The 24,663-nt window shown below is 41.0% G+C and overlaps 2 protein-coding genes across 6 annotated transcripts in view; one reads left to right on the top strand and one right to left on the bottom strand.

The window, feature by feature from the left end:
• The window catches only part of LRP11 (LDL receptor related protein 11), a 61,005-nt gene extending 44,226 nt beyond the window's left edge, over window positions 1–16,779 (top strand). The window contains exons 9-11 of one of the 2 annotated variants that reach the window (XR_006578260.1): window positions 13,838–13,933; window positions 15,610–15,668; window positions 16,043–16,779. Coding sequence is in view for 1 of the 2 variants with exons in the window: in XM_045010969.1 (XP_044866904.1) it covers window positions 13,838–13,929 (92 nt within the window). In the remaining variant the exon portion in view is untranslated. Of the gene's footprint in view, window positions 1–13,837; window positions 13,934–15,609 lie in introns of both variants that reach the window. The other variant, XM_045010969.1, reaches the window with a different exon arrangement.
• PCMT1 (protein-L-isoaspartate (D-aspartate) O-methyltransferase) overlaps window positions 1–24,663 on the bottom strand; it is a 52,654-nt gene that overhangs the window by 3,006 nt on the left and 24,985 nt on the right. For 2 of the 4 annotated variants that reach the window (XM_045010970.1, XM_045010973.1), the window contains 4 exons: window positions 18,210–18,314; window positions 9,199–9,319; window positions 5,549–5,634; window positions 3,547–3,716 (listed from right to left, as the gene is read on the bottom strand). In XM_045010970.1, the coding sequence (XP_044866905.1) occupies window positions 3,547–3,716; window positions 5,549–5,634; window positions 9,199–9,319; window positions 18,210–18,314 (482 nt within the window). Of the gene's footprint in view, window positions 1–3,493; window positions 3,717–5,038; window positions 5,104–5,548; window positions 5,635–9,198; window positions 9,320–18,209; window positions 18,315–24,663 lie in introns of those variants that run through there. The other 2 variants (XM_045010971.1, XM_045010972.1) reach the window with 2 other exon arrangements.

The following is a 24,663-nucleotide window of genomic DNA, read 5'->3' as shown; positions in this document are numbered from 1 at the left end:
TTACAAGAAGTTGATGAGGAGGCTATATAATGTGCTGTTGAATTAAGTATTTCAAAAATTAAAAAACTAAGGCCTGTTTAATCAGGTAACAATTCACTAGTTCTTAACTTTCCATTTAAAGTAAACTTACATCTGTGGACTTAACTGCACATAATCAAAACAGCATTAGTTGATCTAAACTTCAAGTGTAAAAGGACTTTGTAGAGTATCAGGTTTCAAGCGAAGAACTAATTCTTTAGTACACCCCCCTGAACAGTGCCAGATTGGTCCTGCAACAGAACTCTTATTTTATTTTATTCGAGTCTTTTTATGTCTACTTTTTATCCCTGCAAGGAAGGAGACTTTTCCCAACTTTCCTTGATAAACTATTGTATAGTCTTCTAGATCTGTTAGAAAGGGAAATTTAAGTGAATCAGAGAGACCTCTCTCTTTCCTACATATTACTACTGACTATGAAAGCCTGGTACAGTGCTGATAAATCCTCTCCATCTTTGGCATTTACACGTCTCCCAATCTCCCCCAGTAGTTACTGCTTAGCCAAGCTACACATATTTAGTTTTTGTCTTTAAAACAGTCTCCTCCTTCAGCCCCTGGGTACTGGCAGTGTTAGCTTAAGTGTTAGAATTTTGGAGGAGACTGGAGAATCAACACATACTGAAACCAGTTCTGCCAATCCCCAAGCATTCAAAAGTTGTGAGCAGGTCCTCAAAAAGTAGTAAATTATATTGGCTAAAAATCCTGAGATTTTAAAATAAATTTTGGTTTCTTCTTGCTTGCCTTTTTAGTGTTGGCGTATTTATGGTTCATGTTTTCAAGTTTTTGTCTGCATCCACAAGGGTCAAACCTTTTCTTTTTTTTAAATGAAAACTGAGATTATCAGGAAATAACCTGATTCTCCCAGCTGGGGATTTAAGGAAAGCAAACTATCATGGCAGTTAGCAACAATGACCTGAAACAACTGAAATCTGAGATGCAACTAGCCTTGATGTGTAAGGGAAGAGAAATCAGAGGATTTAATTATCTGTCTTCATGTGCTGGGAGGAATTTTAACTAAATTAAGCTTCACAGGTATACATTTTCTCTTTCAAATCTGCAGTTCAGACCTTTTGTTAATTCGGTACTGGTGCTTTCCTGTTCTTCCTACCACAGAATGTTTGACTATTTTCCCCTAGATATCTTGCATTTTTCTTAGTTGACTATTACTCTTTTCTGTCCTATTTTTAACTTTTCTAGACCCCTTTGCATTTTGTAACCTCACTGATGTTTACTACACCTTCCAATTTAATATCTTCAGCAATTTTCATTAAGTTGTCATTACTTCTCCCTTCTTGATTATTTATGATAAATACTAGACCCAACATGTATACTTGCAGCATCCTAGAAGCATCTCACAACCTGAAACATTGCCTTTTGTCACTGCCCTTTGTAGCTCTTCAACCAGTGTTCAATCCATGTGACAGTGCTCATATCCAAGCCAATTTGAATTGGCCCAAAAATGCAGTATTTTATAAAATCAGTTTTCATTTACTGGACCGGTCAAGATATTGTATGTGTATGCTTTCTTACGCCACTGATTTTTTTTTTATTAAACTGAAAAATCTATATCGTGTCTGTGGAGATTCCCCTTCCTCTCGATTGAAAATCCTAATCTCACTCACTAGTGTAAAGAGCCTAAGGGAATCAAAACACACATCTCACTGAATTTCAATGGAAATTGGGCACCTAATTCCCTTAGGCTCATTGAGGCACTGACAATCATCAACTTATTTCTCTAACCAGAGACAGATATAAAATTATTAACTTTTTCAGAAAAGGTAATTAAACATGTTGCACAATTGGGGTGAAATCCTGACTCCAATGAAGTCACTTTTGCTGTCACTCAGCAGGAAATTAAACTCTCTCATGGTTTTATTTCTCATTTATGAGTTACTCAATTTTGAATGTGAATTCTTTAAAAGTCTAGAATGACTATCAAAAGTGAATTCTTTAAAAGTCTAGAATGATTATTTCCATCAAAATACATGAACTAAAAAACAAAGCCAAGCCTGCTATACAGACTCAAACTATTTAGAACTTAAGGCTTTATTATCCCCTAAATCCTTTTAAATTACCTCTTCATATAAACATATCACTAGTAACTGAAGTCCTCTGAAGATAAAACAAAAGGGAGATCCTAATTTAAGTAGGTGCTACTTTAAAATCACAGCCAGCCAAATTTTACATTCCAACAGTGGGAGCTGGCAAAAAAGGAAACTTCCAAAGCATGGGATAAAAGCAGGAAACCCATCAGTACAGTGCTAATAGAGCACTGGGTACCTGCTGGGACAAGGAATTAGTGTTAAATTAGCTTTACAAGCTATTAGCTAGACACTAACTCATTAAACTCACTCTACAGTGCTTTACTGTAAGTGTCAACTATGGAGTAATCAGTCAAAAATTAAAGTGAGGCTTCAATAAGCTGCAGTCAAATGAAACTAATTACTTTATTTTTACAGACATTTCTATAACTTAAATGCTAGATGTCAAAGCACTTACAGTACATGCTACAGATAACTGAGAGTAACAAGAAAATTATTTATCCAACACAATTAAAAAGTCAAACAGCTTGAAAGTTATTTGCAGAGCTCCATGTGCATGTATGCACTTCAGTTAATGAAGCTAACACATTCACAAGTGTTTCTACTCAGGAGGCAAAGGGGGACTGCTGGTTTATTCATTTGCATACTAATGCCTGGTATGTTTTTCAAGATGACAGCTGTGTTGTCTCTTTGCTGGATTAGGGGGCCAATAACAAACATTCATTTGTCTACTCCTAAAAAAGACTTATTTAGAACTGATGAACATTGGCAGCTTGCTGTATTAGAGAATACTGGTAAAACAACCATTTGGCTTTTGTTTGTTTGAGAAAGAAGGGGGTTATAGTCTCTTCACTTTCTATTACTTTTAGGCCCAGGAAATTAAGTATTCATTTAGAAGATTAGCATTACACTGCTTCCTAATAAGGATCCTGAAGGACTTTCCTTACTTATGGAGTCTTTTGCAGTAAAAGTGTAAGTTTCTCAGTTATTTGCTGATCTATTACAAGTAGATCTACTTGATAAAAACATAGCAGCTCTATGAAGCATAGTGCAAACTCACATTTCATCTAAAGTATCCTTTTATATTTTATCTTAGCAACCTGTGAAAATCTAGCCAAAAAAAAGTTACAATTGATGAGATGTTTAAATTTAGGAAGTATTGTGTTCAAAACAATGGAGAAAACACTCTTCAGCACCAACACAAAACCTCAAGAAGCCATGAGTTCAAATGAAACAAAGCACAACCCATGCAACATTTTTTTCTGCTTTTAACTTTACTCAAATTTAGCAGAATCTCCTCATAGTGATGTAACAATACAGAGAAGGTCGCTTTCCATGGTATGGAAGAGCAGAAGCAGTGACAGCAGCAAAGGCAGCCCTTGCAGTCTATCTGCTTAAAATCCACACCCTTTCACCTTGTATGCGTGTATCTGTGGAAGAAGAAAGTGGAACAGAAAATCACTTCCACCTGGACCATTGCTTCTCTTTATCTGTTAAAGGCACATATATCACTCCCATCAGAGGCTTCATTTTGACACTGCCATCTTCTAGTTTATCATATTGTTCCAGCATCTGGTTTCCACCTGCAGGGCCGACTGGTAATATCAATCTTCCACCAGGTTTTAATTGGTCTATGAGCTAGAACATAACATACAAAGATAATTAGAGTATATATTTCAGAGTGGTAGCCATGTTAGTCTGTATCAGCAAAAACAATGAAGAGTCCTTGTGGCACCTTAGAGACTAACAAATTTGTTAGTCTCTAAGGTGCTACAAGGACTCTTCATTTTGGTTTTAGAGTATATATGTAGAGCAATCCATCTTAGAGAAGCCAGACTTTATTCACTGCACAAAGTAAACAGTTCTACAATATTTATCATGGCTAATCAAACTGCATAGATTGAGAACGTTTTTTATGAATGCACAATTTCAACTGTTATGCAATACATAATGGCATGAGTTACAAAGCCAAAATCTATTTTTTTAAATCAAACTGGATTTGAATGGGATGATACAGCTATTGATATTTTAGACCATTTATAATAATTGCCTGAAATGTAATTAACTGATTATCAGTTATCCCAGCTGCAAATAAAACAGTCACTTGTAGTTAGTTGTGTTTTTGTAATTCTGGTTTCTTCATAAGACCTGAACATAGTTACAACTCAGTTTAATGGTAATCTGTAGCAGACTCTTTACTAAGGCCATGTCTACACTAGAGAGCTTACAGCAGCACAGCTGTACCGATACAGCTGCGCCTCTGTAAGATCTCCCATGTAGCCACTCTACGCCAACAGGACAGGGCTTTCCCATCAACATAATTAAACCACCCCTGAGCAGCAGTAGCTATGTCGGCCAGACAGTATCTCCTGCCGACATAGTGCTGGTCCACACTGGTGCTTCTGTCAGTGTAACTTATGTCACTCAGGGGTGTGTTTTTTTCCACATCCTTGAGCGACATAAGTTATACCGACAAAAGTGCTAGTGCTGAACTTAACAGCTCATTATTTGCTGTTGAGTCAGAACAAGATACAGTCTAAGACTATGTACATACTACAGCGTAAGTCGGTATAAGTTATGTCACTCAGGGGTGTGACTAAGCCTCCCCCTTGAGATACACAAGTTACACTGACCTAATTGCCAGTGTGGACAGCACTATGTTGGCAGGAGAGATAGGGATGAAGTGTCTAATTTTCACTGTGACATTATGGAACGAAGAAGTTTCTTACAAAGTTGAACAGAAGCATTTTACTAAAATATTAAACTATACACGTCATTGTTGCATAAGGTAAAAAATGTAAGATTCCCATCTGCCAATACCTATAGCATTCCATTGCAAAAGTATCAATCAATATCTCGTGATGGCTAACCTTCCCGCAATACCCTAAAAAACTCATTTACTGCAGTTTACAGAGGTTTTCCATAATAATTTAAAATTGAAAGTCTTAACTAGCACTTACCATACCACTACCTTTCCGAAGCTCACATTAGATCAGTGTTTAACTCTGCCACTTCTCACCACTCTCTTGGAGAAAAGGGAGAGAAAAGTTTCCCTTTCAGAACCCTAATTCCCACCATTTATACTCACTTAAGTCTGTGTATTGTCCATCATCATTTCTGGCAAGAACTAAATAAGACTTCTTTTTAATGCCTTAAACTTCACTCCTTAGTCACTCCCCTTTCCCAACAAGGGCAGAGCATGTTACCTTCCACAACCTCCCAATCCTTTCCAACCCAGGAAGCAAGAAACCAGACAAGTATTTAAACTTTACACTCTAATAGTTGATAAAAACCAAGGGGCTCTATTAGATTGAGCCAAAGAGTTTCAAAACAAAAAGTCTAATGAAAGCGTTTTGTTTTTTTAAGAGTCACTATGCCTGTGGATATCCCAACTATATAAATCTGCCAACATTTTAATTAAGACGCTAACAGAGAGATTAATGAATCACACACAAACATAAAAGGCTTACTGCTTGGGGCACAACCGGGGCTGCAGCTCCTACATGAATAGCATCATAGGGAGCTTCTTCTGGATATCCCATTCTTCCATCCCCCACTGCAAGAAAGCAAAACCTTTTAACCCTTTCATAGGGATGTGCAACAGCTGAGCTGAAAATTTTCAAGTTATATTTAGCTGCAAATAAGAGGCTAACCTCCATTTTAAACTGAAGGTCTGGACAAAACTGAGTTATCATAAGAATGTGTGATAAGTCACTTTTTAATGTCGTATTAACTGCATTATGTATGTAGTATCTTCAATCAGTGAATACACACACACACACACACACACAGTATCTGAAGAACTATTGGAGCACTAGAAACCACAGAATGTTCGATATAATATAAATTAAGAAAGTAATCCATTTGCTAAAGGAAGTTAATTGGTTGTGATTCAATACAAAAATGAAAATAAGGAGCATCCAGACTACAGAGAATATGGATTCCACCACATCAGATACAGACTTTATATTTTCTACTATTTAAGAGTGGAGTACCATCATTTATGAATCATTTTTGCACCTTCTAATCAAAGGTTAACATTTTTCCTTAAGAATAACTAATATTTCAAATATTGGTATTTGGATTTGCAACTGATATTTTTAATAGAGTTTTTTTTTTAATTTAAGCAATACAATAGAGCATCTGTACATTTTACTTCCAAAGAAATTTAGAAACATTTGGATTTCTGCAGTCAGCATCTCTCTGTGTATTTAATATGAGAACAGAAGTTAACCAGGGCTGGCCTGACTCCCTAATTCAATGCCCAGTGGGAAACAAGAGTTCACATTTGAGTTTGGGCTCAGTCTCTGGGCTGGAGCACCTGAAAGCTCTTCAGAAGCAGTGTGCTCAGTTCGTTTGGGGGAAAGAATGTGACCCTCATGTCGCTTCAATAGCAACTTCTATCAGCCAGTCTGAAGCTCTGGCTATGTGAAGCCTACGAAAGGGAGAATATTAAAAGTTACTGAGGGATGAAACATGCTTTTCACCACATACATATTACAAAAAAAAAAAAATGCTAACTCACACCAACTTCTACACCTTGCCCAGGTTCCTACTTGACTATCCAATTTAGGTTAGCTATTCGGGGCCTTGTCTACATTAGAGACTTGAACTGTTACAAATAACTACACCATGTCCACACTAGTCTGTTTTGGGTACATAAAAGTAGTAATTCTGCCCTGTTTCCACTCTAAAACTATATGCTTGTTGCACTGTAGTTGCAATGCCCTCTGGGTACCTATCCCATTATTCTCAGCACAGACCCTTGAATCAATGACCTTTGAGATTTCAAAAAGGCCTTCTGGAAGCCCTGTGGAAATTGTGATGGGTCAAGGTCAAATTCAAATAATGTGAGACAATCCTACAAGTCCACTGGCAATGCTGGCACCATTTATAAGTCGTTCTGAGGCCAAGTTAAACACTTTACTCTTGTTCCTTGCTCGGCAAGAACCATTTCTTTTGGCGCTTTTGATAAGCAGTCATGAAGTACCTAAGGCAGCTATGATGAAGCAGTGGAGGATAGTCCAGAAGACTGACTCTCCACAAGCACTAACTGTCCAGTTTTCTGAATTTATTACAATGTAACTACCACCAACCACCATCTTTTCTACTGTATCCATGGCCTTCTCAGAGTCCTGGGTTTCTCACAAAGAGATCCCAAAATCCCAGCATTGTATCAAACATCTCCTGACGTGGCTCTTTTTTTTTTAAGTCCACCCATTTCATAAAGTCACTGTTTCCCCATGTCCTCCATGTCCCTCATAATTGGAATGCCAAGATTTGCTGTACTATCTATAATAACAAAATGGACTAGATAGTTGGTAAACACCAAAATAGTGGGTCCCGTTTATCATACAATGGGCACATTTTCTACCCTGAGTGATTGATTGTTGTCCTGGGGTTCATTATAAGCCATCAGTCCTTTTATTATCTCGTGGCACCATCCATCACTGTCAATCATTTGACCACTAGTCATGAACTTACATATGACAGTTGGATGGCCTTAGATCTCCAGCGATGGACCCCAGAGCCTGCAATCTGGCTTTGACATAGCTAGCAGCACGTTAGTAGGATATTAAGTATCAGAGGGGTAGCTGTGTTAGTCTGGATCTGTAAAAGCAGCATAGAGTCCTGTGGCACCTTACAGACTCAGAGACTTATTGGAGCATGAGCTTTCGTGGGTGAATACCCACTTCGTCAGATGCATTCACCCACAAAAGCTCATGCTGAAATACGTCTGTTAGTCTATAAGGTGCCACAGTACTCTTTGCTGATTAGTAGGATAGTCGTCTTATGAGATATTTTGGTGACAGAACCACTGAGGTGCAGAAACAAAAGATGTTGGACGCTGTGAAAACATATAGCTGAGCTGCATCGGGTGGTACATCACTATATTCGTACAGTTAAGAGAATTCCAAGGAGCTTGACACCTGTGCAGTGGCGTGCAGAAAACAGACCAGATAGGCCACCTAAGCAGCAACTGATGCACTGTGTGACAGTAATGGGAAAACTATTTGCACTCTTAAGGCTATTACAAAAGTGATATCTATGCACTGTATCAATGGAGATTAACATGGTGAAAGTTAACACCACAACGAACTTTGGTCAAAGAACGTCTAAATGAATTGGTGATGCACCACAGGGAGCACTTGTATATGAAGCAAGGTGTATGTATAGGCATGCTGTCATAGGGCAACCCCATGGTGGTTAGCACATAATTTCTCCAGTTTGGAAAAGATCTGCAATGTCTCCACATTTTGGAGAAGAGAAACAAGTCACAATTTTTAGAGAGGACTTCAGCTATAGGGGCCGAGTAGAAATAGTAAGTGTAAGGTGAATAGTTTACTAGCACTTTTCTTACAGAAGCAACTAGTGACCCAGCACCAAACCATTTAACACACACCAACAGATTGCTTTTTATAATTGAGACTGTGCTTTTTCCTGCTATATTTCCATCGCAATAGTTAAATTCAGATTTGTAGTCTAGTAAACATTATGACTGGACACCCTTCCCTCCTTAACAGTGATTTAATTATACTGCCTTGGTATCAATTTATATTGCCAACTCCTGAAAAATACAGACACTGACAGTATATTTTAGAACTAGTTGAGCTGATTAATTTAATTAGTGCACTTTACTATTCTAGTACTTTTTCACTTTTGCAACTTTTTGACAGTAAGTCTTTTAACCAGTACTGCACAAGCACAGAGTGCCTGTACTATAATGCTCTAATTTTGTAAGCAAGTTCATTCACACATACAAGGAAGCGGTAAATACAGGCCTGGTTTTAAAAAGTGTTACACTTAAGTGAATTCTTGTTCAGTTTGTGTTTTACTACAGGAATATACTATTATGTTGGAAAAGTGCATTCAGTGCACTGACTTTATTTTTAAATGCTAGAAAATCAAAATCATACAAAGGGAAGGGAGAGATTTCCAAAGGTGAGTTAGGTCTTCAAATTTTCAACTGGAGTTGGGCACCTAGCGCCCTTTGTGTCTTTGAAAATCTTCCTCAAAGTAATTAAACCAATCAGGTTTCCAAATTCAGGGCATTTGCAGTCAGCTTTTAGTCCGAATATTAATTTAATTAATAAGTATACCAAAAGTATTTGATGCTCACCCATCAGTTTCACTCTTCCTGAAGACAGTAATGTAGGATCATCCTTTTTGACATTATTTATTGAGTCATCTACTAACTCTTTGATATGATCAATTCCTACAACTCGTCCTTGGGGACCAACCTGGAAGAAAATTACACAGTTGAATAGTTTGCTAGATTTGTTTTATTTTAAACGTCATGATTTCCATTTTCTGAGCCAGTTCACTTCTTTAAGTAAATCTGCTCAGTTAGTAAAGCAATATATTATCCCAATCCTAATAAATCTACTGCTCAGAACCACTAAGTTGTTTCTAGAATTAATGCATAATAAAACTGTATTGGCACACTTTTTATATCAGTTAATTTATTTGTTGTAGCTACTTTTTAAAAAAAAGATTTTAAAAAGTTATTTTGTTTAAGTTTAGTATCTTAGAGCATTAATACAGATTTTTCCCTTCACTCTTAAACAGCTAAAGTCGTACCATACACAACTATATCATCTACTATTGAAAGCAAGAATTTCAAGAACAAGGTTTAATTTCTAACCTTGTTTTGCTATGTCCAGTATCATTCTTGGAAGTTTAATACTTTCTAGAGAACAATTTTAATTCAAAACCAAAAGCTACAAGAGGTTGGTTAAATGTGATTTTGTGGTTCCTACTATTATCTAAATTTATTTACCAAGCCAGTCACCATGGTATCTGAGCATCCTACAAATTTATTAAGTTTAACATACACTAGTTTCTCTACTCCTCCAGTTGCAAGAATGCTTTTCTTTTTTGTAGGGTTAATGCAGAAAAGCCAGGTTGAAGTAGTAGATTTTGTATTTTTCTCTAAAGTGCCAAGATTCTTTATTGAGCTTGCTTCTGAAAGAGACCAGGATGACAGTCATGGGCCTAAAGCTCTGTCCCTTGCACTCATACGTCTCACTCTTGAGGTCTGCAGTTCCTTTGACCCAGTGACGTAGCTGTTAAGGATTTAGGACTTGTCAACATGGAGAAATTGAGTGGCAAAGCTACAGCAGAATAATTATTCTGCTATAGCCATGGCAGTATAATTTCCCTGTGTGGACACTATTCCTGAATAAAAGTGTCCTCCTAAAGTAGAGTAATTATTCTGGAATACTTTTTTTATTTTTATTTTATTTTATTCCAGAATAGAGGTTGTCTACATGGGAAGTTATACCAGCATAGCTATAGTGGAATAACTATTCCACTATAGATATGTTTACATGGAGAAATTGGCAAGTCCTTAAAAAGGTGTAATATTAGCATACAGACTTAAAACATTAGCATATGTTAGTGTAAAAGCATACTGACTTTAAAATGTGCTATACTGATCAAGGCTTACACTAGACCTTTAAATATGTTTATTAACATGTGCTAATGTAATGTCTTAAAATAATAGTCTAGACAAGGTCACAATGAAGTTGTGATCCCATGGAGAGACTGGTTCCTTGATAGGTGGAAACACTCTAAGTCCTTTAGAAATTTTATGAGTCAAGTGCCACAAGGAAGACTGACCCTCTAAAGGTGCATGATGCACTGAGATCACTGCCAAGTGTACTTTCATTGAACTCAGAGATAGCTTTAGACTGTTTCAATTTTAAGAGATAATTCTAGACAATCAGTACTGAGGCTTCAGAGATTTCTGGTGACACCAGTAAGAAAACCTTGTCCGCTTCATCCAGTAAATCTGTCCTCTAGAGACCTCGCTACTATTAAACTAGGATGCCTCCAATAGGAGAGGAGTAACAATGTTCTATGCTTAATATCCATCCAGTAGCCAGGCCGTGGGATAGAGGACTGAGTGTAGGATCTTTCCCTTGGCCTGCAACAACAGGTCTGTTACCAGCAGTAGCGACATGGATCAGGCCGTTAGAGAGCCTCAGAACAGCAGGAACCAGAACTGTCTGGGCCAGGCTGGGGAATTAAAATCAGTCTCATTGAGATCTGCTTGACCTTGCAGAGCATACTGGGAATAGAGCGACACAGGTGAAGTGTTCAATAAGCCTCCCTATCCACAGGATCAGAAAGGAACCTGGCAGGGAGCCCAGGCTCAGTTCTCCTCGTAAGCAGAAGCTGTGGCACTTGTCATCTTCTGTCACAAACAGGTCTATTTGAGAATGGCCTTCCTCTCAGATGATGTCATCGAGAATGACGTGTTCGACTTTCCACTTGTGATCTGATAAGAAGTGTCCGCTACTGTGTTCTGCTGACCAAGCTAGTGGACAAGCAAGGGAGACATTTGATTTCTGATTCACCAGTTCCACAACATGACAGCTTCCTGACACAATAGGGAACACTTGGCCCTTCCCTCACTTGTTGATGTGGCACATGGTGTAGGTATTGTCCATCATTATTTGAATGTCTTGACCTCTAATGAGAGTCAGGGAAGAGTCACAAACCTTTCAGACTGCCTTAAGCTCTACGAGGTTGATGTACATTTGTCTATCTTGGGATGTCCACTGATCTTGTGAAAGCAGGTCCTTTAGTATGTGCTCCCCAGCCCAAGTGCAATACCTCTGTCACTACTGTTCAGGATGAAAGGGGAGGTCTGAAGGCAACCGCCCTGTAGGCAGACATTAGGTCTTTCTACCATGCCAGAGATTACTGGGCCAGGAGGGGGGCATGGACAGGATCATATCCAGGTGATATTTGCCTGGGAAGTATACCAACCTCAGCCATCCCTGCAAGCAGCAAGGTATAGTTGGAGAGATGCAAACAAGTCTCCTAGATCCAGAGTGGGAATAATCAAGGCAAGGGTCATCATCCTGGACTTTAGCTTGCAAATAAATTTGTTTAGCGGTCTCACATCCAAGATGGGTCACAATCAGTCTTTCTGCTTTAGATGAGGATGTATAGGCTGGAGAAACCCTTTCCCTGATACTAAGGCAGGAAATGCTTTAGTGCTCCAGGAGAAAGGAGGGGATCTCTTATTGTAGAATATCCTCACGAGAGTGGTCCCTGAAGAGCAATGGGGAAGAGGTGTTTAGTGGATAGGCACCAGAAGAAGTTGTGTGCAGTAACCCAACGTTACAGAAATGCACTGATCCAAGGTAGCACAAAAAAAGTGAAAAGTGATTCCAAAGGGGAGAGTTGGCTGTGGTTCTGGAGAAACGGGTCCATATCTCCCAAACAACTGATAAAAACTGGTGTTTTGAGAAAGGGTGAAACAGTTGAGTCACTGAGGAAGCCACTCTCCTCCTGTGGAAGAGCTGTGCCTTCCTGGGTGGCTCCGAGGACCTCTGGTAGAAGAACAATGGGACTGTTCTTTGGGGAGCTGCTGTCTGAAATGCTTCCTACTAAGACAGGCCTGGTCTACACTACCACTTAACTTACATTGACTTAAGTCACTTTAGGGAAAAAAAAAATCACACACCCCCGAGCAACATAGCTTATATTGACCTAATGCGGTGTCTACACTGTGCTATGTCGGTGAGAGACGCTTTCCCGCTGTCTTAGCTTCTGCCTCTCAGGAAGATGAACTACTGAAATCAACGGGAGAGCACTCTGCCATCAACTTATCGTGTCTTCATCAGACCCGCTAAATCGACACGACTGCATCAATCGGAGCAGCACTGATTTAGCGTGCCCGTGTAGATAAGCCCACGGAGTACAGACCCCAAAGGATTGCACCCTCAAATCCTTTAAAGCGTGAAGGGCTTCATCTGTCTTCACACTGATGTTGGCAGACGAGGTGCCAGCTCATGTCAAGGTCCCAGGCCTCACTGAACACTGACAAATGTATAGCTGGATATCAATCTGGGTCACCTGTGTGTTAGTATTGTTAAAATAGCTATTAGAGTTAAGAATGTGCTTAGTATTTAGACTTTATGGAATATTTGTATGATGCTGCATCTATTAATCCTACTTATGTTATCTGTATCCCATGTTATAAAGTAATCTTTAAATATTTGCTCTAACTATAAAAATGTTCACTAAAACTGTAAATCCACCAGAGTCAGGGGAAAAGCATTAGCAAGTGTGAAATACCACTTCACCACAAGAGGTTATCTCCTCCCCAACAAAAGGTATATAGACATCAGACAAGCCATTAAGATACAAACACAAGCCCTCATCCCATCACAGCTTAAATGCTGGGGAAAGGGAATAAAAATGTCTGTTAAGGAGAAATTGTTATCCCTATGCTGCTTGAACTCTGAGGGATGAAGATTTCTAAGCATGAGTAAGGGGTCCCCAGTTGTTTGGCTTGGGTTAGCCCTAAAAGGAATATAAAAGCTTGCATATTATAGCTCCCAAAAGATGATAGCTGCTAAGACTGTATCTCATGTGTGTGTAAATAACTTATTTCATTTCTTAGTTATAAACCTTTAGATAGTTTATTACAGGACAGGCTACAAGCACTACATACTACTGTTTTTCATAAGAGATCTGAAATGCACTTGACTTGGGGTAAATAACTGGTCCTTTGGGACTGTGAGTAACGTGAATATTGTTGTGATTTTTGGTGTAAGGGACCACCAATCACAAAGGCAAGCTTGCCTGGGTGGCAAGACAGACCAGAGTGCCCAAGGGGACTGTCTGTGACTCCATGTTAAGGCTGTTACATAGTGCTTTAGAAGTTCACACTTGTTACTTGGTTGGTGAAATATAATTATAGAACATACAATCCATTTGGAGTTTGTGCTCTGTTCCAGGACAGTTTGCCCTGAGGTTAGCACTCACACTTGTGAGCTGCTCCAGACAGCCTGACAGAGAGAACTTCTGCTTCATCCAGAAAGGAGCATGACAAGGTGACCGGTCCTATGGGTTCTAATGGGGGGAAAAGAACAGTTTCCTCCTGTTTTTATTGATGGCTAAGGGAGACCTGAGCTGTTGGGGATTCAGGTACCACCTGAGTAGCATTCACCTTGAATGAAGGCGCCTCAGGCACATGCGGCCTATTCCAGGAAGTACTGTCTCCCATGAAACAACCAAGGTGCCCAATAGGGCCATATGGGCATGGAGGAGTACGGACCTTGAGGCCAGGGTACTAGGAACCAGAGTACCTGGGAAGGATGAGGTCTCAGTGCCACATCCAAGAGTCCTAGTACTGCCAGTGAGAATGAGTTTGAAAGGAGCGGAGACTCCAGTTCCCACAGAACCAGGAAGTCTCTTGGTGCCACTACACGTCAGCTCCCCACCCCACCTCCCACAGTACCAACTCTTGTGAGACTGCCGATTCTGCCACCAGCGCTAGTGACATAGTCTGGAATGTAGGGTGTACTAGTGCTGCATGTGACTTCATCAGTACTGGTCAGGAAGGAGTCAGTGCTGTATCCTGCACTGGTGAGGATTTTGATGGTGCAAGCCTGAGAGAGTCCTCAATGCTGCGGGCCATTCAACGCTTATGTGGTGGCCACATGGGGCACAAAGTCTCAGCAGAATGATGGAGGGGAGGACATCACTTCACCAAAGAGTTAGAAAGTGATCTTCAACTAGAACTCCATGCACTGTCTACACAGAGCCTCATCTCCATTTTCGTCAACTTTTAGTGGAAAACAATGTTCCATGCAGTAAGTCCGCACTTGCACTTTTTGGAGAGGACCGTACAGGGGGATTCAGACAGCCAGGATCCAATGCCAGCTTCATAGATTTATTTAACAGAAAGATCTGCAGCTTTGTTTCTCTGTCCCTGTGGGTCCAGCATGTAAATATGCAAATCACATTTTCCAGGGGTGTCTGATTCCCTGAGACAGTAGACACATTTGATATGCCCATCATTAGCAGATACACTTCCCTCACAAGAGGGGCAGTACTTAAACCCCACAGACCTTGAGAAGGCCATCTCAGGAAGTCTTTTTTGTTGTTGTTGCCAACACTTGAATGAAAAGTTAGGGCCACAGCTATGCAATGGATGTTATTCTCATACACACTTCAGGATTTAAAACCAACAAAAAAAAAACCAAATATTAATCTGCTAACACAGTACAGTATCACTAGAGAACAAAAAAAATCTTAGCAGCACATCAGTGTAACAGGAGAAGAAAAAGCAATGTTAGGCGTAAAGATTCCACACATTTTCAAGACAAGCCATAATTTGACTTTTTTCATGTTATCTCTTTGGAAGATTTAGTTCACAAGTCTTGTTCCTTCCAAACACAAAAAATGACCACTTGGGCATTGTAGTTTTAAATTATTAGCTACTGAGATGTACAGACCAACAAAGTCTGGTTTTGGTTGAGTGGAAGTAAACAACTTAATTAGCCATTAGTAGACTATAGGAAATAGAAATGGTTAAAAGAAGCTAAAGTTTTTTTAATTTAACTTAAAGATAAAAACCTAGTACAACTTATTACCCAATCACAGCAAAACACCTGCACACAGTTTAACTATGAAGTAGAAGAATAGCAGATTAACCAAAGGTGACTTGGTGATGGGAAACAAAGACTATGCACATTAATGCAAATTATTCCTTGTACTCTTACAGATTGAGAAGTAAATTAGTTTGGAATCCAGCAAAGACAAACAAGGTGTCACCACAGAGAGGTGAGTGAAGAAAACACAGCAGCAATCAAAAAAAGCAAACAAAAAAGGTTAGGATACAGAGGGAGTGGAACTCATAATATACTATTACATGAGTCAATGACATGCCTCCATCAGGTAATATTGTGTTTAGTTCTGGTCACCCAATCTCAAAAAAGGATATAGATGAAATAGAGGGTTTTGAAACAGGTTATTAGAAGCACAGAAAGACTTCCATATGAAGAGACTACCTCGTTTAGAGAGGAGATTAATAAGAGGGGACACAAGGGGAGTATGTACATTAATGAACAGTGTAAAGAAAGTAAACTGGATGTTACATAGGTGAGGTGATGGGAAGCTTGGAAGAAAAATTAGAGGAAGTTTTTTTTGCTCTACAGTTGACACTACTCAAGTATCTACTGAAGAAAGATTTAGACAAATGAAGCACCACAAAAAGACCTGGGTTTTTTTGTGTGACCTTAGTAAGCTACCAACAGGAGCTTACCAACGGCGGACAAGAACATACTCGAACAACTGCATAGACCTTCACTGGACGCTGACACATGGGGAATGTTTGGACATCAATGATAAAGACCTCTGTCAAACTGGATAACATCTATCACGTTTTGCCACACGGGAAGCACTCTCCACTCCAAGTTCTCCAATTCATTCATGATGCAGAGCTGAAGGACACTTTTCCAAATGCATGGATAGCTTTGATGATTCTGCTCATGCTGCTGGTCAGTCGCGAGTGAGGAGTGCAGCTTCAAAGCTCAGGCTCTTTAAAACAAATCTTCGATCAATGATGGCTGACGAGAGACTGACATAGCTTGCTATTTTATTGCTTGAAAAATGCCACTTGCCAGTCTTTGGATCTCTCTGATGCTGTGCTTCACTTCACAAGGGCAAAGGTGAGAAAAGTGTCCTTTTGAACTAAAGAACTAGGGTTAACAGTCTAAGGCTGCCACCTACTGTAACACTATTTAATACTGGTCCACCCAATGTTGGTGCACAGTTCAATTTCTTGATGTTAGTACATTTCGGTTATTTTTAAATTCAAAAGTTTGTATAAGCTTAGAGGAAACTAATTTTTTTATTTGCTTATATATGGCATAAATAAATATAGACTTACATAGCCTAACGCGCAAATGTATCATCTTATATAATGGATAAATCATCCATGCAAATCGTGCAAAGACATGAAATGGGCTACAAATGCAATAAAAAATAAGGTAGTCAAAAGTTTAATAAATGGAGGGGGGTGCCGAAGATGCTCCTCACCTGGAGTACAATTGGGTTTAGGGCCGGCCCTGTCCAGCAGGATCCAAGTGTGGAAGGGGTGTCCAAATGCTGGGGGAGGATCACGGCAAGGCATCTGGGCATGGGGAAAGTCCGGATGCATGGGGATTGATCGGAAGGGGGAATAGCTCCCCTTACGGTGACCCTTCCCCCAGTGGCTGAGGAGTGTTGCGAGCAGGAAGTGGGGGGAGGGGCAGTGCAGAGCCCAGGGAGGTTTCTGGGAGTGAATCTGAGCTGGCCCAGGCCGTCTTATGCAGGGTATGTGTGCTACTCCCTAAGCCCCAGCCCAGCCAGTACTAGCAGCTGAGACTGGCGCAGGGTAGGAGCCAGGGTGGGGCTGGGGAGGGGTATTGAGAGCAGGAGGTGAGGCTTGATGGGGGTCCGGGCATGGGGGTTGGGTGGACGGTGCATCCTCTGGTCTCCCCTCCCTCCGCAGTGATTTACCTCTCCACCAGCTGCTCCAGGCACCCAAAACAATGTGCCCACGCTGCTGAGAAGGGACGCATGACCGCTTTTGTGGCTTCCCTTTGCTTCCCCATCAGAAAGTCATTTTTCTGAGGGGAAGCAAAGAAATCTGTGCGGGACATGAATTCTGTGCATGCACAGTGGCACAGAATTCCCCCAGGAGTAAATCCTCATGCTTACAGAACCAGTTTCTCCTCCCTTGGTTTTCACACCTCAACTGCTAGAACAGGGCCTCATCCACCCTGATTGATCTAACCTCGTTATCTCTAGCTTGCTTCTTGCTTGCTTATATATACCTGCCCCAGGAAATTTCCACCACTTGCATCCGAAGAAGTGGGTATTCACCCACAAAAGCTCATGCTGCAAAACGTCTGTTAGTCTATAAGGTGCCACAGGATTCTTTGCTGCTTCTACAGAACCAGACTAACACGGCTACCCCTCTGATGCTTCAGACTATAAGGCAACTGCTAACTGACTGGTGTTGGGAAGAAACTTCCCTTCAGGTTATTCCTCAGTTGTCCACTATGAAATTTACTGCACTCTATTCTGAAATATTTGGTATTAACCATCATCAGAATGGGATACTAAACTAGATATTCAGTTGTCTGATATGGTAGGACAATTTTAATGGTTCCTATGAAAACTAATCCAGTTTACTAAAGGAAGATCAGGATGCTAGAAATTAAGAGATTGTACATTCATACCGTTATTTTTTCTTTTAAATTTAACCAAAACAACACTAAGTATTTATCTGGACTGAAAAATTTCTGTTGGTTCAAGTGGTTAAAACAGGTTGCTCACCATTCGTGAAAAACATGCTGTGAGAATTCCACTTCCAGATCCTACATCAAGGGCTTTGGCTCCTTCATGTAACTGTTCAGATAGTAATTCTAGAGCATATGCATGCTGACAAAGAAAAACAAAAGGGTATGTACTATTTTAAAACTTAATTTTACCCACTGCATATTCACTTTTTCAGAGATTTCAAGTTATACATGACAACCGAGTGTTGTTATAGGAAACTGACATCAGTGTTCTTCTGCACCACAAGAAAATTATTTTGATGCTTTTCCATCTAACTTTAAACACATATTGTTCTCAACTGTTTCCTCTAACAACAAAATATAGACTATGCCATCTCACTATTTTTAGGTCTGTAGCATATGGTTATTTTTTAAATAAAATCACTGGTACAAATTCTGCACTGCATTTTAGACCCTTTGTAAAACTCTGATGGTACAGAGGCCAGAAAGATGTAGCCAGCTGAGAATTCTGCAACATACAAAGGAAGTGTGGTGGTGGTGGTTAAAGTAAGCTATGCTCCAGCTATCCTCAGCTTGCACAGTCTCTTGGAAACTATTTGACAGTTGGAATACGAGAAAAACAGCCCATAGGTTGCTTTAACCCAGGGGTCGGCAACCTTTCAGGAGTGGTGTGCCAAGTCTTCATTTATTCACTCTAATTTAAGGTTTCGCATGCCGGTAATACATTTTAACGTTTTTCGGTAGTCTCTTTCTATAAGTCTATAATATATAACTAAACTATTGTTGTATGTAAAGTAAATAAGGTTTTTAAAATGTTTAAGAAGCTTCATTTAAAATTAAATTAAAATGCAGAGCCCCCTGGACCAGTGGCCAAGACCCAGGCAGTGTGAGTGCAACTGAAAATCAGCTCACGTGCTGCCTTTGGCATGTGTGCCATAGGTTGCCTACCCCTACTCTATATAGCATCAACACAGAGCCAGCTTAAAGAAGCCATAAAGAGCTCCCTGATGGCTGCCACACACCTAACACGCCACCTTGTATCAACCAAAAACTCATGAAGCAAAGAATCTGGGACAAAAACAAAAAAAACAATCAATCATTTTTGGATAATTACAGGATGAGCAATTTTACCCTACAATTTGTTTTTAAATCCATAATTAAGAGGTCCATATAATGCCTAATTTTATGAGCCGAGTTCTCTGCTGCATCCATACACAGCTGAGGTACAGCAAAGAAGGGGCTGTCAGGAAGCCAACCACTGCTCCCTGATTTTGTTCAGACCAGCTCTAATTAAAGCAAAGGGGGCAGCTTTTATTTATACTACTGGCATAACGTCCCTAATGTTAACTGCAGCAAATTGGAAAAAGTGGAGCCTTGTTCTGCCACCCCCTCTATCACCCCTTTTCTCCCTCATACTAAGCAGTTCACCCCTGTGGAAGAAGGCAGAGGCAGAGCAGGCACAGGAGGCAGAGCAGGCACAGAAGACAGCACAGCCAGCTCTGCCTGTTTTACAGTAACCATAGATTCCCCCTACAGAAGGGAATTCTCCAGAGGGTTTCTCCAGTCAATTAGTTTCAGTTCACTTTGCACTGAACTAAGCAGACGCAAGAATCTGGGGCCACATGCAATTCCACAAAGCCATATTTTTAAGTTGGCCACATGCAATTCAATCCAATAAAAGAAAGAATTTGAAGGCTACCAGTTCTTTTATTTTAAGACCACAAGTAAAGGTGACCTGAAAAGCCTCTGAAAGTAGAAGAGAATATGGCTCTACTTCAGCAATCATTAACATGACCAACATATATACTCCTGTTATAAAAATCTGCATCTAGGTATTTATACTACAATTGGTGTGGTATACGCTTTCAATACTGTATTAATTTAATTTGAGATTACCCATCAATATGGAGAGTGAACAATACTTTTGCTGAAGATATTATTGTCACAATAACAACGTCAGATATTTAGAACTTCAATTTTCTCCAGATGCCTATAATTTTTATATTTACACTAGCATGTTCTCCATTTAAGTTAAGGTTCTAATGCATCAGAAATCTAGTTGAACAGCCCTCGTGCATAAGATTCAAGACTGATAATTTTTTTCACAAGTCAAATTTCTGTTTTGTGCACTAAAGGACAAACTCTGCCGCTTCCTCCATGTGTGTAAAAGGCCTTTTTGAAGCAGAACTAATGCGGTTCTTCTGCATGAGGGGCAGGATTTTCAGGAGACCATAGATTTATCCCTATCCCCCCCATAGTAGGGATTCCATGCGCAGCACAGGAGCAGGGTGGGAGGATCCATCACTGTCTAGTCCTTTCACTTCTCTACCCCATCACAGGAATACTGATAGTGAAGGAATACTCCTTCTCATTCCCATTTTTCACGCCACAAACCCCAACTCTGAATTTAGTCTTAGCAATTGCTATGTCTCACCTAGACTGTCAGACTCCCAGGAAAATTGTGCAACTAGTTTTAGAGGTCAGTCACAATAGCAGTATTACTTTTCTTCAATGAAAAGATCAATTAGTCTTAATAGTAAACTAATGACCTAAAACAGAAGTAGCACTTATTTAGAAAGAAAAAAAAAAGGGAAGGTATGGAATATAGGAAAAATGTTTAACTACTCTGTTATTTTGTAGCTCTAAATAGCTTCATGGTTCTGTTGACTTTGTAGCAGGTACCAACAGCAATGTAGCTTAGAGTATAGGCTGTTAAAAACTTACCCTCCTTTCCCAAAGGGTTGAAGTTACTTACCTACAGAAGGATTTTGGCATGTAGACAAGGAAAGAGTGTACCAGAGCACTACCTTCATTTATTGGCTGATATAACTTGAACTTTAACTATAGAGTGCCCTACCATAATCACTCTTCCTATAACAAATCTTAACTCTTCATTATAATTTTCACTTGGTGGCAAATAGCCTATTTAATGCTGCAAAACTTTCAAATATACACATTTTCCTTTTTCCATCACCTTTGAGAGCAGACTTTAGAACAAAGTCCCATCAGCCGATTGAATTAGACAAGAACAAAAGTATTCAAACCACAACTCAATACTGCAATGCTGAAAACAATTGAAGTTTATAATTAGAACTCAAATATGTGAGTAGCGCCTTTAGTATGTTTGGGGGGGGGAAGTCAGTTTAATAAATTTTAAGTTGTCAATGAATGTAACTTATTAAAAACTTATAGACAAAGTACATATTATATAGATTTTAATCCATCAGAGGTCTTCAGTTGCGCTATCCTAGTTTTGGACACTACTGCTAAAAAGGAATAGTTTGCACATAAATACTTCATGCATGTTTTTACTTTCTACCTTGCTTATGTGATGGACTAGAGTGGCAATATGGACTCAGTGAATTTAGGCTGAACACTAAAGGACAATTACTAATATTGATTTACTGTTATGCAGACTAGCTGTTGTCAAACTTTTAAAAGCTTAATGTTCCACTAAGAATTCAGAAATACTTGGTGCACTACTTACATAATTCTAATCAGTGTAGTTATAATATCAGAATAAGAATCTATTATATTTACCTTTCTATTTAAAGAAACTTGCATGCCCTCTGTGGGACAAGTGCCACCAGTGGTAAGTTTAGTACAGTGTAAGAAACACAGATCTACATTAAGATTCTGGAAAAAATAGCTACTCACCTTCTCGTAACTGTTGTTCTTCGAGATGTGTTGTTCACGTCCATTCCGATCAGGTGTGCGCGCCACACGCACACTCATCAGAAAGTTTTCCCTTAGCAGCTTCCATCAGGTCAGCTGTGGAGCCCCCTGGAGTGGTGCCTTCATGACCCTGCCGACCCAACCCCCCTTTAGTTCCTTCTTGCCGGCTATTCCGACAGAGGGGAAGGAGGGTGGGTACTGAAATGGATGTGAACACCACATCTCGAAGAACAATCGAAAAACATTTTTTCTTCTTTGAGTGCTTGTTCACGTCGATTCCAATCAGGCGACTCCCAAGCTCTACGCCGGAGGTGGGGTCGGAGTTAAGGAATCGCTGACTGGAGCACCGCCCTGCCAAATGCTGCATCATCTCTGGAGTGTTGGGTGATAGCATAGTGAGAGGTAAACGTATGCACCAATGACCAAGTTGTTGCCCTGCAGATCTCTTGTATCGGGACCTAGCCCAGGAACGCAACTGACCAGGCTTGTGCCCTTGTGGAATGTGCTGTAAGAGTTGGGACTGGGACCTTGGTTAACTCATAACATGTGCAGATGCAGGATGTGATCCAGGAAGACATTCTTTGAGATGAGACCAGGAGTCCTTTCATCCGGTCTGCTACCGCCACGAACAGTTGCTTCGACTTCCTGATTGGTTTCATGCGCTCGATGTAGAATGCTAGCGCTCTCCGAACATCCAGTGAGTGTAGCCTCTGCTCTTGGGTACTGGTGTGAAGCTTAGGACAGAAGATGGGTAGAAAAATGTTTTGACCAGTGTGGAATTGTGACACTACTTTGGGGAGGAAGGCTGAGTGAGGCCTGAGCTGCACCTTGTCCTTATGAAAGACTGTGTAGGGTGGGCCAGAGCCTTTAATTCAGACACCTGCCTGGCTGATGTGATGGCTACCAGGAAGGACACCTTCCACAACAAACAGAGCAGGGAGCAAGTTGCCAGTGGTTCAAAAGGGAGCCCCATTAGCCTGGTGAAGACCAGGTTAAGGTTCCATGCGGGAACTGGTTGTCTAATCTGTGTCTATAGACATTCCAAGCCCTTGAGGAAACAGCTTACCATGGGGTTAGTGAACACAGAGCATCCAGACGTTCCTGGGTGGAAGGCTGAGATAGCAGCAAGATGCACCTTGACAGATGCCACAGCTAAGCTCTGCTGTTTGAGATGCAGAAGATACTCCAGGATGAATGGTATAGACACCTGGAGTGGAGGTGTGTGTGTTGCTGGGCACACCAGCAAGTGAATCTCTTCCACTTGACTAGATAAGTAGCCCTGGTGGAAGGTTTCCTGCTGCCAAGTAGAACCTCCCTTACCGACTCCGAACATAGGTGCTCCATGTGGTTTAACCAGGAATCTTCCAAGCCATGAGGTGGAGGGACTGAAGGACTTGGTAATGGAGGCAAAAGTGGTCCTGAGTGATCAGATCGGGGCACGATCGGGGGTCCACTGAGAGTTCCAGAAGCGTGATGTACCAATGTTGATGGGGCCACACTGGGACCAGTAGAATCACCTCCACTTTGCCCCTGTGGATCTTGAGCAGCACCTTGTGTACGAGTGGGACCGGTGGGAAGGCATTCATGAGGCAATCTTCCCAAGGTAGCAGAAACGCCTCCATTATTGAACCCGGGCTGCGTTTCTGGAAGGAGCAGAACATTGGGCACTTCTTGTTGCTCCGGGTGGTGAATAGGTCGACCTGAGGAAATCCACACCTTTGGAAGATGGGATGAAGAACATCTGGACGGACAGACCATTCATGGTTGCAGAACAATCTGCTGAAGTGATCCGCTAGCTCATTCTGCACCCCTGGGAGATAGGACGCCTCCAGGTAAATGGAGAGGGCTATGCAGAACTCCCATAGTTGGAGAGCTTCTCAACATGGGGGGTGGGGAAATGGCCTCCACCCTGTTTGTTGGTATAGAACATAGCAGTGGTGTTGTCAGTCACCACTGCCACACTTTGGCCTTGTAGCCAGGACTGGAAAGTTTGGCATGCCAGTTGCACTGCTCTGAGCTCCCTGATATTGATATGAAGGGAGAGCTTGTCCCGCAACCACAGGCCCTGTGTTTGGAGATCTTCCAGGTGTGCCCCCCAACCCAGATCTGACACGTCTGTTACTAGGGACAAGGAGGGCAGTGCGCTGTTGAAGGGGACAGCTTTGCATACCATCTGGGGGTTGAGCCACCACTGTAGAGACTCAAGTATGTGTCCTGGCACCGACACTACCGAGTCCAACCTGTCGCGCCCCAGTCGGTATATCTGGGTGAGCCTCATTCTGGCATGCCTGACTATATAGTGCAGGCTGCCATGTGTCCCAGGAGACTCAGGCATCCCCTTGTAGTAGTGGTCGGGTACCACCTGAGACTTTGAATAATGTCAGTCATGGCCTGGAAACGGGTCTCTGGCAGGAACGCCCTTGCCTGTACCGAGTCCAGCACCACTCCAATGAATTCTATTCTTTGGGTCGGTGATAAGGTTGACTTGTTCACATTGAGGAGGAGTCCCAAACTCTGGAAAGTAGACCTGACCAATTGTACATGAGACTCTACCTGCTCCCTGGTACAGCCCCTGAGCAGCCAGTTGTCTAGGTATGGCTATACCTGCACCTGCCTCCTCCAGATGAAGGCTGCTACAACCGACATGCACTTGTTGAATACTCAGGGGGCTGTCGACAGACCGAATGGGAGGACTGTGAACTGATAGTGTTTGTGGTTGAGCGCAAACTAGAGAAAACATCTGTGCGCAGGTCGAATGGCTATGGGAAAGTATGCGTCTTTCATATCAAGGGCAGTGTACCAGTCTCCCGGATCCA

The sequence above is a fragment of the Mauremys mutica genome, chromosome 3 (assembly GCF_020497125.1).
Source record: "Mauremys mutica isolate MM-2020 ecotype Southern chromosome 3, ASM2049712v1, whole genome shotgun sequence".
Lineage (NCBI taxonomy): Eukaryota > Metazoa > Chordata > Testudines > Geoemydidae > Mauremys > Mauremys mutica.
The sequence above is the reverse complement of the archived record's forward strand: the minus strand, read 5'-3'. Positions and strand labels throughout refer to the sequence as shown.